Source organism: Panthera leo, chromosome B3 (assembly GCF_018350215.1).
Source record: "Panthera leo isolate Ple1 chromosome B3, P.leo_Ple1_pat1.1, whole genome shotgun sequence".
NCBI lineage: Eukaryota > Metazoa > Chordata > Mammalia > Carnivora > Felidae > Panthera > Panthera leo.
The window spans coordinates 62418391-62434349 of record NC_056684.1 but is presented as its reverse complement, the minus strand read 5'-3'; the positions used below and the strand labels follow the sequence as shown (position 1 = coordinate 62434349).

Below are 15959 nucleotides of genomic sequence, written 5' to 3'. Positions count from 1 at the left end.
AGGGAGTGGGAGTCATATCTTGACTCAAGGAATAGAAACGACTGAATCTAGGTTCCTCCGCTTTTCTCTGCTTAGTGCTCTGGCTTCATCCCTTGCGGTCCCTGCCTTCCAGCCCTCCACCGCGATCCCCTGCTAGTGCCCAGGAACCCAGAGTTCTCTACAACAGAGGATGAAGGGAAGGGCAGGGAAGAGGGAAGTTGATCTTGGGAAAGACTGGCACTGACCTCTGATTCTAACATTGTTCATTTGGCTTTCCACAGGGGCACTGCCATGGTGGTGGCCATGGCCCTGGGCCCTGTTGTGGGGAAAGGCACCCCCCTGGCCATGGTCTTGGGCACTGTCCTGGGGGGAGCCACTGCCCAGGGCCCTGTTGTGGGGAAAGGCACCCCCCTGGCCATGGTCCAGGGCACTGTCCTGGGGGAAGCCACCCCCCAGGGCCCTGTGGGCACCCCCCTGGCCATGACCCAGGGCACTGTCCTGGGGGAAGCCACCCCCCAGGGCCCTGTGGGCCCCAACCTGGTCCACCTCACTAAGGAAGCAGAAGAAAGAGGATACAAGAATGGGGAGTGTGAGTGGGTTGCCCTGCTGACCTGGCATGGAGCCTGAACCAGAATCTCCTCTTTCTAATAAACAGCCTCCCAGAAGCCATGTTTTACTCTTAAAGAGTCTGTCTTCCTTCATATCCAACTTGGTACCCAAGTGGCCTTGTGGCCTCTAGTTATACAAGTGAGCACCCAGCCAGGCACTCTCAGAAGCTTGGTTCCCATGGTGCCCATAGCATATGCTTGTATAAGTCCACCCCTCCTTTCCTTTTCACTCTGGCCCTCTCCCATCAAAGAGTCTCAACTGTGTCCTCATCATTTAACCCCATCATATACACTGACCTGGACCTGACGGACCTTCCAAGGTTCCATCTAGATGTTTCACTGTACAGATCAAAACCCCTCAACAGATCCCTACTGTCCAGATGTATTTCTCACCATTCTCTGAAAAGACATTGAATTCTCCAGCCTCCTTAACTTTACCTATTTCACCACCACCACCCCTTCCCACTCCCAGTTCAAGAATACCTTCCCTCTCAGCCAGGTGAAACTCCAGCATCAACATGAAGCCTTCCCTAAAGCCCATTAGGAAGAGAGAGGTCCTCTTTGTACACTGTCCCCTTCTGTGCAGCTTATACCATCACATGGGCCTGACCACACCCTACCCACTTAGCACCAACTTATGATCTGGCTTTTTATATCTCCAGCCAAACTGTAAGCTATTCAAGGCAGGTCCACCACTTCTACATATACCTCTAGATTCTCCCACTCCATCTGCTAGTGACCTATGCCTTGCATAGAGTGGCATTTGCACATAACTTAGGGACATCTATGTTCTAAATGCTGGTAGGTTCTGACTCTCTCCCAAGGCCCATTCCTCAGCCACGGCACCTCCCTGCATATACAGCCAGGCTGCTTGCTGTGAAACACTTTCTGTCCATCCAAATCCCACATCTGGGACTCCCTCCAATCCCCAACTCCCAGACCCCTCACACCACCCATATCTATTATTAGCCCTCTACCCAGGCCTGTCCCAGGCCCATCATGCCTCCCTTCCCTGACAGTCATTCCCTGATGGTAGAGGCAGCAAGTGTCCTAAAGTGAGTGGCTATTGAGTACCTTCCAGGCCGGAAAGGGGTGATTATAAGAAAAAGAGCTGCGAATTCTCTCTCTTCTCCCTCTTCCCACACCCCACACTCAGCACTTGAATAACAGAAGCCGGGCTCCACGCCTGAGGGGTGCAAACTCAGGTCCAGGTCCAGAGAAACGTGAAGAAAGACCCAACTTGAATAGTGCTAATCCCATTGGGGAGGAGGGGGTGGTTGCTGAGCAAAGCCGAGAGAAATGTGGAACTTAAACCGCCAGACCTCTCAATCCTTCGGCTTCCTGCACAGTGAAGTGCGGGCGTGGAAGCTTCTCCCTCTTTCCGGCTGTAAGAGTGCGTGTCAAGTTGTGAGGCTCTCTGCACGGTGCCTGAAGTCGCGCTTCCTGGTCCCTTACGGGAAGACCGATGTCCCCCTGGGAAAGGCCAATGTGCAGACTACAGCCAGACAGCTGGGCCCCTCTAACAGCAGCTCTCAGACTTGGCCTGGGTAGAGGGGCCCACCACTACCAGTCCCGGGGTCTTAAAAGACTGCAAAGCCTCCAGCGCCAGGCAGCCGCGCGGGGAGAAGCCTCTGTCCCCACCCCCGGTGCCGCGCCCATTGGCTGGGCTCTTGTCGGCCCCGCCCACCGATCGGTCCGCCTGGCGCTGACGCATGCGCGGGAGCCCGCCACCGCCGCCGCTTCAGCACCAGCTCCCGGACAGCGGCGCCGCCCACGGGCATGGACGCTGATAGCGGCAGCAGCAGCAGCGGTCCGGCTCCCTGCCCGGGTCCGGATGAGGAGCAGCAGCCCAAGGAGGAACCCTTGGCCCCAGACGGCAGCTCCCCGGACAGGTAGGGCGGACCGCTCCGCAGACCCGGCTCGCAGACCTTCCCAGCACCCCCGCCTCAGGTATCCCTGTAGCCGCCATATGTCTCCCTCATTCATTCCCCAGCCCCTCCCAGAACCCCTTCCACCGCCCCGAGCTACCGGCCCCCTGGCCACGCCCTCATTCTGCCGGGTCAATTTTCTCTCTCCCTGATACCCCCTACTGTCAGTCCCCGTCGCCCTCATTGCCCAATACCTGCCCCACCCACTGTTCCTACCTTACCTCTAAGGCCGGGGGTTCCTCCGCCCCTCCAGCCCTCTGAGCCCCTCCGTCTAGGCCCTGCCCCCGCATCTTCTCAGTAAGCTCCAAGCCCGCAGCCCGCAGTCCGGGTTCTAGCATGTCAGTGTACTCGAAGGTGCGTGTGCAGGGTAGACAGGAGGATCCCCAAGGTGTGTGTCCTGGGGAGAGCAGACACTCGCCGCCACGCCAAGGACTGTCTTTGTACATCACTGTCAGTCTCCAGTCTGCCCTGTATGGCCGGCTGCGCACATGTGGGCTTGAGTGCCCGAGTGTGGCAGCCACCGACAGGCCCTGGAGACGCTAGGGTGGGCAGGCTCTAAGGCTCAGGCCGCGGTCAGTACTATCCCTGAAGGAGCCCTAGGCCGTGGGACAAGAGGAACACCTTCTCTCTGAGGACCCAGATCTTGGTGCCTCTCCTCCACCTTCCTCCACCATATGTGTGAGGGAACAGCCCAGCCAGGTAGCAATATGGCGCAATTTCTGTGCCCTGCCTGGTCTGCCACCCTCAGAATTCCTCCCCTGACATGATACTGCCTGTCTCTCTCTTGCCTGGACTGAAATAAGAGGTATTATTTGGGGGCAAAAAACAGAGATGGACATATGTCTACACTGCACCAGTTAAAATGTACATTCTGTACCTCAGAGCAAAGGGGAGGCCCCACAAGTGGAGAAAAATGTTCTCTTCCCTCTATTGTCGACACATCAGCCTGGATAGATTTAGCCACCTTTCACTCTGAAAGGCACAGAGCTTTCTTCAAGGAGGTGAAATAGGATGGATGTGTTCCCTGGACCAGGGGGGTACCTGGGACTATGGCCTGACCAAGGAGCTAGGGACGGACATGACAGGAGCAGGACACAGCAGGGCAGGGGCCTGGGACCAGGAGCATCCCTAGAAGGGGCTGGAGAGTCATTTGCTGCCTTGGATATTTCTTTTACCAAGGATAAACCCTATCGAGTCTAATCACTTTCCCTGCACATGAGGATCATTCCTGGGCACAGGAACCACTTGCTCTCCTTCAGCAACTCCCTGGGACCTCTGGCCTCTCTCAGCACTTCCCCAGAGACCCTGGGCACTAAGCAGGTGAAGGGACACAGTTCAATTCAAGAAACACAAATATGTTCCTGCTGAGCTAAGGACTACTCTAGGGTTAGATACACAGTGAATAAAACTGCACGTGTGTAAGCACACACAGTCCTTTACTAATGCATTAACTACAGAGCAATTTGAAATAGTTCATTCTCTGTTTCTTTTTTTAATTACCTTTTTATTTTCCTAGTGGCATGAATTGCTCCCTCATCTGTCTAGGCCTGTCTGCGGGATCACATGGATGTCCATATGGCTATGTGTCTGTGGGCCTGGGGGTGCTGTTGATGCACATGTACATTTATCTCTTATGAGTCTTCCATGTGGGGGCTCTGTGTCTGGGGCCCTGTCAGCCAGGCCATGGCTGCTTTAGCCTTGGCCTCTTGATGAAGCCTGTGTCACCACTTTCCATCCCCCTGCCTGCCTGCCCCAGTCACTTGGGTTGCAGGCCAGCCTAGGAAGTTGCTCACCCTCGTCAGAGCGATGGAACTGAGGGGGTAAGAATAAAAGCTGCCTGGGGAGGCAAAGCCTGGGATGTTTAACTTGTATTATCACTAGGTATCCTGGGAACAGAGGGCAGCAGGAGCTGGCAGGAGAAATCTTTTTTTCTCAAAAGAGTGTGGCTCTTCTTCTTGGGAGGGTTGAGTCTGGAATGTGGAGGGTTTCAAATTTTGCCACACTGACAATGATGGGCACTGTCAAGAAAGATGGGATTTAGAACCAGCTGATCTTAGGTCCTTGGACAGGGATAAGGGGGGTGTAAAAGAAGGGGCTGGGGCCAGGGAGACCCCCGTAGAAGCAAATCAATGGTAGAGGCTGGAATCCGTCCTTGAACAAAGCCAGTTAAAGAACGATGCAGGCTTACGAGCTTTGGCAGACTGGTTAAGGGAGAGTGTTTCCTTTCTCCTCCAGCACCTCCAAAGTGCTTCCCTTCTTGAAGAAAAAACAAAACAAAACAAAACAAAACCAGACACTCCAAGTGGAGGGCCTGGCTCCTAGGAAAAGCCCAGTGCTCAGCGAGTGCTCTAAGGCCATGAGCAGCTGGAAAGGCCCCCTGGCTGCCCCCCCACCACCGACCCTTAGAAGGCAGGCTTTGATGTAAAGAGGGTGACCAGGGAGCACCTGGCTGGCTCAGTCAGTGGAGCATGCAACTCTTATCTTGGAATTGTGAGTTCGAGCCCCACATTGAGTATAGAGGTTACTTTAAAAAATAAAATCTTAAAAAAATAATAATAAAGAGGGACACCAAGACTAATGGGTCATATTCATGCCTTCAGGATTTAACCCAGACCAAAAACAGTGCCCAGCATGTGGTAGGTGCTAAAAAAAAGACCTGCAGGAAACAAAAAACACCTTAAAGAAGTACATGTCCACACTTATGCACATAAACCTGGCCATTTATCCAGCTTTATCCAGCCTCCCTTTGGCCCATGGGGAGGGGTCAATAAGGTCTTTTATCTGCCAGGACGCTGGCTGCTATATCAATTCTATGGGTCATCTGAGGTCTTCTTTTAGAACATCTTTGGTCAAATTCCTATTTTTCTAAAGGTTGAGTTAGTTTAAAAATAAGTATCAGTGATTTTTTAAAGTTTATTTGTTTATTTTTGGGGGGGGAGAGAGAGAGAGAGAAGGAGAGAGCCAGTGGGGGAGGGCAGAGAGAGAGAGGGTGGGGGAGAGAGAGAATCCCAAGCAGGCTCCACACTGTCAGTGCAGAGCCTAATGCAGGCTCAAACCCACGAACTGCGAGATCATGACCCAAGCCGAAGTCAAGAGTCGGACACTTAATGGACTGAGCCACCCAGGTGCCCCAATAAGTATCAGTGATTTAAACCATGAGATCAAATTCTGATGTAGCTTTTAGATAACAAAAAGGAAAGTATTTATAATTATATATGTAATGAGATTCTCAAGGTACGGGAAGTTCTAAAATGGAGATACATTATCCGAGGTGCCTAAAGAGGTCAAACTGTAAATATAAATATACTTCTTAAATTATATGCTTCCTGAAGAACTGAGTGTGGGAAGGGGCAGGAAAGCAAATGTACCTTCCACATGCCAGGCTCCATGGCAGGCACCTCACGTATGTTGTATCAGTTAATTCCCACACCCAACGGAGAGGGGGCATTATCAACATACTCTCACTCAATAGGCAAGGATGCCAGCACTCCAAGAATTGTGTCTTTCCCAAGGCCCCAGAGCTAAAGGATGATGGAGCCAGGAGCCCACTTCCAGTGCTCCCCCATTTTGCTCTCAGCATGGGGCTCATCCTTTCCCAGACTGCTATGCCAGCCAGTCATCCTTCTGGGTGGAGGAGGAAGAGCTTACCTATTCTATCCACTTCCTCTACTTGGTCTCTGGGCAGAAGCCAGCCTCCCTGGGCAATGTCTACTTGCCACCATGGCTGGGACTCTGGCATATAACCCCTTCAGCAGTGCAGCAGGCAGGGCCGGAAGCCAGGGTTGGCTCAGCGTAAACTACACAACTACACAAGTTCTGGCCAGCCAGGTGAGTCAGTGAATGGGGAGAGAAGACAGAACTCTGCCAGGGCTTCCCAGTCCGAAGCCCCTCTGGAAACCCTCCATAGCCCTCAGCTACTCTGTTCTGTGGACATCTTCTCTCGTCTTAGGTCTGGCAATCCTGCCACTGGGTGGGACTCCACCTCCCCCTGCACCCAAGGAGTGGGGCTGCGTCCATGCACTGAGAGCTGCTCTCATGAGTAATTTTGAAAGAAGAATCTATTGCCGATTCTTCCTTAGCAAGTTCCTTGGGGGTCCCAACTCCCTCTCCCAACTGTGCACACTCTTACAAAGCAAACCTTCTGCCCCATGGCCCAAGGCTGGTGGAAGGGCAGCACTTGCCTCTGCCAAACCTTCCCTGAGGTTTGGCATACCCTAAACCTCACACCCCTATCAAAGCTGGGCCTTCCTCTGGGCTCCTTCAGCCCTCTGACTTCCTCTCTCACAGCACCCAACATGTTGGACTATTGTCAACCTCTCCTGCCTACCATGAGTGCCTAGAGGCCAAAGGCCCTATTCATCCCAGGACCACTATTAGCAGCCTATCTAGTGCTCAGTAGTCATTCAGCAAACATTCCCTGGGCACCTTCTGAGTGCAAGTCACTCTTCAAGGCACGAGGGCTGCAGAGATGAACAAATGCACCAGACCCTGCTCTCCTGGAGTTCACATTCCATTTGCGAGCCAGGCAATAAACATGACAACACTATAAGGTCTGGTGGGGCAAATGCTGTGAAGAAATATAAAGCAGGGTAAGGGGATAGAGAGCTGACAGGTGATTATTTAGAAAGGGTGGTCAGAGAAGGCTTCTCTAAGAGGGTAATAGTTGAACAGAGACTAAAGAGGGGCTATGAGCCATGCAGTTATCTGGGGGAGGAGCACCCCAGGCTGAAGGAGGAGAAAGTTCACAGGCTTTAAGGTGGAACCAAGATTGCAGCAGGTGCTCAATAAATGTCCGACAAGAGAATGAACAGATGACTGCAGCCGGAAGAGCACAGGACTGCAAGTCAGACCTGGGTTTAAGGCCCAGCGCTTCATGGCTCACTGAACCTATTTTCAAATCTATAAAACACGGAAAGTATCTCCCCTGTAGGGTTTTTGTGAGGAATACAGGACACCATATATGTAAAAGCACAGTGTTCAGCATGTGCCAGGCTCTGCCAATAACGTTTTTTGAGCGTGTGGACAGATGAGTGAATGAGATAGCGGACCCAAGAGGTAGGCTGGGGAGTAGCCTGCACCCTCCTCACCTCTCCCCCAGGACTAGTAATAGAACAACCCCAAGCCCCCGGCTCCTTGCCTCCAACTCCTGAACAATGATGGGGCATGGGATGACCCCCGCCCCCATCACCGTTGTCTCCTCTCTCAACAGGTCCCAAAGCAAGGCTGTGGCCCCTGAGGCAAGCCCAGAGAAGAGCTGCTCTCTCCACAGCTGCCCCCTTGAGGAACCTTCCAGTTCTTCAGGACCCCCACCAACGACTTCCACCCTCCAGCCTGGGGGCCCGTCAAGCCCCTTGGCCCCTGCACACTTCACCTATCCCAAGGCACCACAGGAATACCGGGGGGACAGTTCCCTGCCAGGGCTTGGGGACCGGGCAGCTCTATGCTCCCATGGCTCTAGCCTCAGCCCTTCTCCAGCCCCCTCACAGCGAGATGGGGCCTGGAAGCCACCATCTGTGCAGCACCATGTGGTCAGTGTCAGGTAAGGAGGGGTTCAGCAGCCTGCAAGCTGCCACTGGAAGGTGGGGCAAGGCTTAAAAGTGGAGTGAGCCCCTGGGGCTCAGGACTCCTTCATTAGGAGGCAGCCCAGGATGTCTCCTGCCTCTGATGGAGGAGGCAGCCTGGATGGAGGAGGAAGTAAGGGTTGGAGCTTGGGAGTAGAACAGCCTGTATGGGTTAGTACCATCTTCCTCTACCTCCCACCCTGCAAGAGGGCTCTGACAAGCAAGTATCTTTTCTTCTCTTCCACAGGCAGGAACGGGCCTTCCAGATGCCAAAGAGGTAGGCCTGGGCCTTCTCTGGCCCCCTAAGGGTGACTAGGCTGGTGCCAAGTTTGGCCCCACCACCCCTTCTTGTTGACTCCTAAGCTCATCACACCCTGCTGCCTTACCCAACACCAATTCCTGTGGGTTCTCTTCCTCTTTCCCAGCTATTCCCAGCTGATTGCCGAGTGGCCGGTGGCCATGCTGCTGCTGTGTCTGGCTGTCATCCTCCTCTGCACCCTGGCTGGACTGTTGGGGGACCGACTGCCTGACTTCTCCAAGCCCTTGCTGGTAAGAAAGGGCGGGACGGGGAAGGGATAGGGGCCCCAAGGCCTGGCCACCTCGACTCTGTCTGGGGCAGAAAGTTGGACGGCACAGCTGGAGTGGGGTGGCAGTGCACGTTGGGGAAATGGTACAGAGGCAATACTCTCATCCAACAATCCAGACAGGTGGACTGGCCTTTTCTGCTCCAGGGATGCAAAGGGGCAGAGCCAAGAAGGGCCAGACGGAGCACCCCTCCTCCTGCCTGACCTTCTCTGTCCTCCTTCCTGCAGGGTTTTGAGCCTCGAGACACAGACATTGGGCGCAAGCTAGTGGTCTGGAGAGCACTGCAAGCCCTCACAGGCCCCAGGAAGCTGCTTTCTCTTTCCCCAGACTTTGAGCTGAACAGGTAGTGGGTTCCCACCTTTCCACTGTTGAAGCGAATGGGGGAAAGAGAGGGGGCATTGGGTGACCTCCCCAAATGCAGGTCAGAGGGACTTGCTGGGATCCCCTGGGGAGTGGTATCTGGCCTCCTCTGAGCCCCTACCCCTTGATGGTGCCTGGCATAGATTTTCTCTCTACCTCAGCTCAAACCCCCACACCACTCTGAGCCCCACACCCTGGAGCAGTGCCCAGGAGGGCTTGGTCCGGCCTCGAAGGATGGTGGAACCCCTGGAAGACAGAGGGCAGGAGGACTTCTTTTGTGGTCCCCCTGGTAAGCTGCAGCCTAGCCAGTTCTTGCCTTTCATGGTGGTCCCCTTCCTACCTACTAGAACAGGAGGGCTCAGGAGAACAAATGTGGGCAGACAGAAAAGGAAGGAGGTTGGTTGGCCATGTTCAAGTCAAGGAAGTTGGGTTACAGCTGGGAGGCTGAGGCAGGTCTCGGGTACTCCAGCCACACAGGGTCAAGCTGGGTGGGGGTGGAGCACCGGATCAGGCAGCCTGGCACAGGTTTCAGACTCCTGAGACTCTGAACCTCATATGGCCCTGGGTAAGCGTCTTCCCTCTGGTGGGCCCAGGACCTGATGCCAAAGAGCTGAGCTCTGGAAGGGGCGGGGGGTGGGGTGTGTTGCAGAGAAGAGCTATGCACAGCTGGTGTTCATGTCGACCTCAGCGGGCAGCCTATGGAACCTGCACGCCATCCATTCCATGTGTCGCATGGAACGGGACCAGGTGAGCAGACTGGGGAGGTGCCAGGGGTTGGGGGGTGTGGGGGTGGGGCAGGGACATCAGGGACCTGATCTCAAGGAAATACAGCTGAGCCAGGACTGCCAGGGTGGACAAGGGAAGAATATTCCCTGCTTAGAAAATTATTCCAACCCTGTTGAGAGGCTCCAGGTCGGGGTGGAGAAAGAAGAGTCAACTTTTTATAAGAGCCAAGACACAGACTATGTGGAGCCTGGGGATTTTCAAAAGGTCCCGAAGAAAAGCTTCAAGAGCTGTTGAGGAGGACCCAGCCCAAGGCCCCCAGCCTCCATCAACCCAAGCAGTGCCAATCCAACCATGCCAACTGGAAAGCCATATACCATAACACCTGAAGAAAGATTTGCTGCTAAAAACAGTGTGAACACCACTGAGTAGCCCAAGGCACTCCATACAAGTGAATTCAAAGTACCAAAAGACTCCTTAACATGCGCCCTGGAGTCAGATGCCTAAATTCAAGGCCAGTTCTAATACTCCCTAGCTGTGTGACTGCAGGCATGTTTCTTAACCTCTCAGTGCCTCAGGCTTTGCATACATAAAATGGAGAAAATAATGGTACTTGTCTCATAGGGATGTTGTGACAGTTAAACAAGATAGAATTTGTCATAGTGATTGGCAATAGAAATCTCTTTTTTTTTTAATTTTTTTTCTTTAACATTTATTTATTTTTGAGACAGGGAGAGACAGAGCATGAATGGGAGAGGGTCTGAGAGAGAGGGAGACACAGAATCTGAAACAGGCTCCAGGCTCTGAGCTGTCAGCACAGAGCCCGACACGGGGCTCGAACCCACGGACCGCGAGATCATGACCTGAGCCGAAGTCGGCCGCCCAACCGACTAAGCCACCCAGGCGCCCCAGAAATCTCTTAATAAATGTTACTGTTGTCACCACGATCTCAGGCCCAAGGCCGTACAGTACAGTCAGTTGGTGACAAAATGGGGCCTCTGATTCCCCAGGCCAGTGCCCTCCCAAACTACACCAGCTGTTGTGATGTGTTGTGTCAACAGCAGGGGGGAGAGAAAAGGAGACATGGGGTCTGTAAAAGAAACAGCCCTGGCCCTAAGAGGGTTTAAGCAGACCTGTGGACAAAGGTGGGGGGCTAAAGCTTGGCACTGACCCTGATCCTGGAATGTTTTGGCCTCACTTTTCCCATCATTTGCTTCCAGTTCCCTGGACCCTTGACCCCTCTGTGGCTGGCACTCCACTGGCACTCCTGGCTCAGGCAGTGAAGAGCTGGGGTGTGTGACCTGCAGGGGTCCTCAGGGCAGGACCTCTCAGGCTGAGGCCTCGGGCAGCATCCCTGAGGCTCCTCTTTGATGGAGTCAAGATGTAGTCCGGAGCCAAGTGCAGCTCTGAGACAAGCCACTTCTACTGGGCTGGGGAGATACCTCTCTGCCTCTGCCCTATAGCCTGAAAGGAGGTGAGGGGGCCTTGGATAGGGCTGGGGAAACCTGGGCCCCTGCGTTGCTCCTGAGCTCTCTCCCGCTGTGTGTGCTGTACAGATCCGCTCCCATACCCGCTTTGGGGCTCTGTGCCAGCGAACGGAAGCCAACAAGTGCTGTCCCAGCTGGTCCCTGGGCAACTATGTGGCCGTGCTCTCCAACCGCTCCTCCTGCCTGGACACGACCCAAGCGGATGCAGCCCGAACACTGGCCCTTCTGCGGGCCTGTGCCATCTACTACCACCGCGGTGCCCTGGTGCCCTCTTGTCTGGGCCCCGGGCAGGACAAGCCCCCGCACTGCGCCCAGGTTCCCACCAAGTGCTCTCGGAGCAGTGCCGTCTACCAACTCCTCCACTTTCTGCTGGACAGGGACTTCCTGAGCCCCCAGACTGCTGACTACCAGGTGCCCTCCCTCAAGTACAGCCTGCTCTTCCTGCCCACTCCAAAGGGTGCCTCTATGATGGGCATCTACCTGGACCGCCTAGCCACCCCCTGGGGGCTCTCTGACAACTACACATCCATCACTGGCATGGACCTGGGCCTCAAGCAGGAGCTGCTGAGGCACTACCTGGTCCAGGACACAGTGTATCCCTTGCTGGCCCTGGCTGCCATCTTCCTCAGCATCGCCCTCTACTTGCGCTCCCTCTTCCTCACACTCATGGTGCTGCTGGGGGTGCTGGGCTCCCTCCTGGTTGCCTTCTTTCTTTACCGTGTGGCCTTCCGCATGGCCTACTTTCCCTTCGTCAATCTGGCAGCCTTCGTCCTGCTCAGCAGCGTCTGCGCCAACCACACCCTCATCTTCTTCGACCTGTGGCGCCTCAGCAAGAGCCAGCTGCCCTCTGGGGGGCTGGCACAGCGCGTGGGCCGCACCATGCACCATTTCGGCTACCTGCTGCTGGTCTCGGGCCTCACCACGGCCGCGGCCTTTTATGCCAGCTACCTGAGCCGTCTGCCGGCCGTACGCTGCTTCGCCCTCTACATGGGCACGTCCGTGCTGGCGCACCTGGCGCTCACGCTGGCCTGGCTGCCCTCCGCCGCCGTGCTCCACGAGCGCTACCTGGCCCGCGGCTGTGCGTCCCGGGCGCAGGGCCCGTGGGGCGGCAGTGCGCCCCGGAGGCTGGCGCTGGCGCTGCACCGGCGGCTCCGCGGCCTTCGGAGGGCGGCGGCCAGCACCTCGCGCCTGCTCTTCCAGCGCCTGCTGCCCTGTGGGGTCATCAAGTTCCGCTACATCTGGATCTGCTGGTTCGCCGCGCTGGCGGCAGGGGGCGCCTACATCGCCGGCGTTAGCCCCCGTCTGCGGCTGCCCACTCTGCCGCCGCCCCGCGGCCAGGTCTTCCGGCCTAGCCACCCCTTCGAGCGCTTCGACGCGGAGTACCGCCAGCAGTTCCTGTTTGAGCGGCTGCCTCAGGGCGAGGGCGGCCACATGCCTGTGGTTTTGGTGTGGGGCATCCTGCCCGTGGACACTGGCGACCCGCTGGACCCTCGCAGCAACAGCTCACTGGTGAGTGACCCTGCCTTCTCTGCCAGCGGTCCCGAGGCCCAGCGCTGGCTGCTGGCACTCTGCCACGAAGCTCGGAATCAGAGCTTCTTTGGTGTCCAGCCCGAGGGCTGGCCCACGCTGTGCTTCATGGAGGCCCTCCAGCGCTGGGTGGAGAGTCCTGCTTGTGCCCGCCTGGGGCCTGGCCTCTGCTGTGGCCACTCAGGCTTCCCTTGGGCACCCCAGCTTTTCCTGCACTGCCTCAAGATGATGGCTCTGGAGCAAGGCCCCAACAGCACCCGTGACCTAGGACCCCGCTTCAATAGCCAGGGCGGCTTGGCTGCCCTGGTTCTGCAGTTCCAGACTAACTTCCAGTACAGTACAGATTACAGCCAAGCACACCACTTCTATGCTGAAGTCAGCCACTGGCTGGCAGGGGAGCTGGGCAGAGCACCTCCCGGCCTCCACCAGGGTTGGTTTACCAGCCATCTGGAGCTGTACAGCCTGCAACACAGCCTGAGCACAGAACCTGCTGTGGTGCTGGGCCTGGCTCTGGCGCTGGCGTTTGCCACACTGCTGCTGGGCACCTGGAACGTTCCGCTTAGCCTGTTCTCCGTGGCAGCGGTGGCAGGCACCGTACTGCTCACCGTGGGGCTCCTGGTTCTACTCGAATGGCAGCTCAACACTGCCGAAGCCCTCTTTCTCTCTGCTTCCGTGGGCCTCTCAGTAGACTTCACTGTCAACTACTGCATCTCCTATCACCTGTGCCCACACCCCGACCGCCTGAGCCGCGTGGCCTTCTCGCTGCGCCAGACCAGCTGTGCCACAGCTGTGGGGGCCGCGGCCCTGTTTGCGGCCGGTGTGCTCATGCTGCCTGCCACGGTGCTGCTCTATCGCAAGCTGGGCATTGTCCTCATGATGGTCAAGTGCGTCAGCTGTGGCTTTGCCAGCTTCTTCTTCCAATCTCTGTGCTGTTTCTTTGGACCAGAGAAGAACTGTGGGCAGATCCTCTGGCCTTGTGCCCACCTGCCATGGGATGCTGGGAATGGGGAGCCTAGTGGGGAAAAGGCAGGCCGCCCAAGATCAGGGCCAGTGGGAAAGGCACCCGGATCCTGCTCGGAACAATACGAGCTACAGCCCCTGGCACGGCGCCGGAGTCCCAGCTTTGACACCAGCACAGCCACTAGCAAACTGTCCCACCGGCCCTCGGTGCTCTCTGAGGATCTACAGCTGCATGATGGCCCCTGCTGCCCCCGGCCCCCACCGGCCCCTGCCTCCCCAAGAGAGCTGTTCTTGGACCACCAGGCAGTCTTCAGCCAGTGCCCAGCCCTGCAGACCTCCTCCCCCTATAAGCAGGCTGGCCTCAGCCCCAAAACCCAAGCCAGGCAGGACTCCCAAGGGCAGAAGGCTGAGCCCGTGCAGGCCTCACCAGAAGCCTCGGCCCACCCTCCCAAGCCCAAGGCCGTGGAGCCTCCTGATTGCCTCTGCTCCTCAGCTAGCACCCTGGAGGGGCTCAGCGTCTCTGACGAGACCTGCCTAAGCACCTCCGAGCCCAGTGCCCGAGTGCCAGATTCTGTGGGTGCCTCCCCAGAGGACCTGGACGAAACAGAGCAAACGGTACCTGAGCGGGGCCAGCTGAATGAGAAGCGAGACACCCTATGGCTGGCACTGAGGGAGACCGTGTATGATCCGTCGCTGCCTGCCTCCCACCAGAGCAGCTCCTCCTGGAAGGGCCGTGGGGCACCAGGGGATGGCAGCCCTGTGGTGCTGCCCAATAGCCAGCCAGATCTGCCAGATGTTTGGCTACGCAGGCCCAGCACCCACACTTCAGGCTACAGTAGCTGAGGGAGGCCCAGGAAGGCAGGACTGGGGCACAGAGCCTGTCAGAGGTGACAGGAAGGGGGCAGCCCCAGACTGGAGCCTGATAGTGTCTGCCCGCATCAGCATGGAGAGGTCTCACCCTCCAGCTGTGGATTTTAAACCCTGCCAGATGTTTCAGCCTTGGTCCAGACTGCTACTTACTCCCCACATCTGGAGGATTCAGTGGAGAGGGTCTTTGGAGAGAAATGTCAAGCTCTCCTTGTAACTTGCTGAGGTCTCATTTGTCCCCATATGCCAACCAGGACCTCTGGAAGGGGGAGGGCCAGATGTGTAGCTCCAGGTATCAGGGCGAGGCTGACCCAGCCCCCAAGCCAAGTGGGACGAAGGGACTCAGTCCGTGGAATCCTGCCAGGGCACCTCACCAACCAGAAGAGCGCTAGGGAGCCTCAGCAGCCTCCAGGGCCTCACACCTTTCAGGGGCTCTTCAGCAGGACACTTCCTTCTCTTTGGAGAGCTTCTCTGGGCCGGAATTAAGCGACTCTTTCCTGAACAGCCCTACCCCCTCACACTCCCCGGGCTGACCAGATATTTGCCAGGGCCTGGCAGAGACGGCTGCTGGGAATGAAGCAGGAGGAGGAGGGCTGGTCAGCCTCAGAGTGTCTCTCAGTTACAGGACGGTCCCTCATGAGGAGCTGCTCTGGTACACAAAGCGTGCTCTCCCCTGTGAACAAACAATAAGAATCCTTTACATCCTGCATCTCTTAGTTTACAGAACACTTGCACACCCACTTTCTCCTTAGTCTCACCATGTCACTATGGGGAAGCCTGCGGTTAGCCAGGTCCTTCTGCCCCCGATTTATAGGTAAAGTCATTGAGAGTAAGTAAGCTTAAGCGATTGACCCACAGTCACAGAACTAGTACAGGGGGAAGCAACTTCCCTGGCTCACTCCCCCCTGAAACTTCCACTCTCCTGGCTCCCTGCCCCAGGGACATTGGCTTGTGGCTAACTTGACCCTTCACCTCTAGCACCCTCTTACGACCTGCCTTCACAGGTGTCTCTAAGTGCAACACTCCCTTCCTTCCTCTCTTTAGACCTCTGTCTCCAGAGAGAGCTATACTCTGAGCTGGCTGCAAGTTGCTCCGCATCTGCCCAGTGCTTCCCTTCAGATCCACTGAGAACCTATCGGCTATGGGGCATCCTGGCTGATCTGCTTCCCAGGTTCAGGGGCATGCTTCTTCCATGGCCACAGTGTATGGAGAGCCCCTGTCAGGAGAGGCACTGAGAGTAGTAGAGGTTGAACGGAATTCGGTTAAGGCAGGACCCCAGGCCTGCCCCCTTTTTGGGAGTGCGTGAGTCTAAAGCTATTCCCCACATCAGGGTCCCCAGCTTCCTAAGGACATGTCGTTCTGGGGGTTCTCAGC

At 56.3% G+C, this 15959-nt stretch overlaps 1 protein-coding gene across 1 annotated transcript; it reads left to right on the top strand.

The window, feature by feature from the left end:
• The first annotated feature begins 2366 nt into the window (after nt 1–2366).
• DISP2 (dispatched RND transporter family member 2) lies at nt 2367–14561 on the top strand. The gene is made up of 8 exons (XM_042940527.1): nt 2367–2479; nt 7725–8054; nt 8324–8353; nt 8502–8625; nt 8889–9004; nt 9183–9310; nt 9671–9768; nt 11301–14561. Exons 1-8 carry the CDS (start codon nt 2367–2369, stop codon nt 14559–14561), a joined length of 4200 nt encoding a protein of 1399 aa, XP_042796461.1.
• The last annotated feature ends 1398 nt before the right edge of the window (nt 14562–15959 follow it).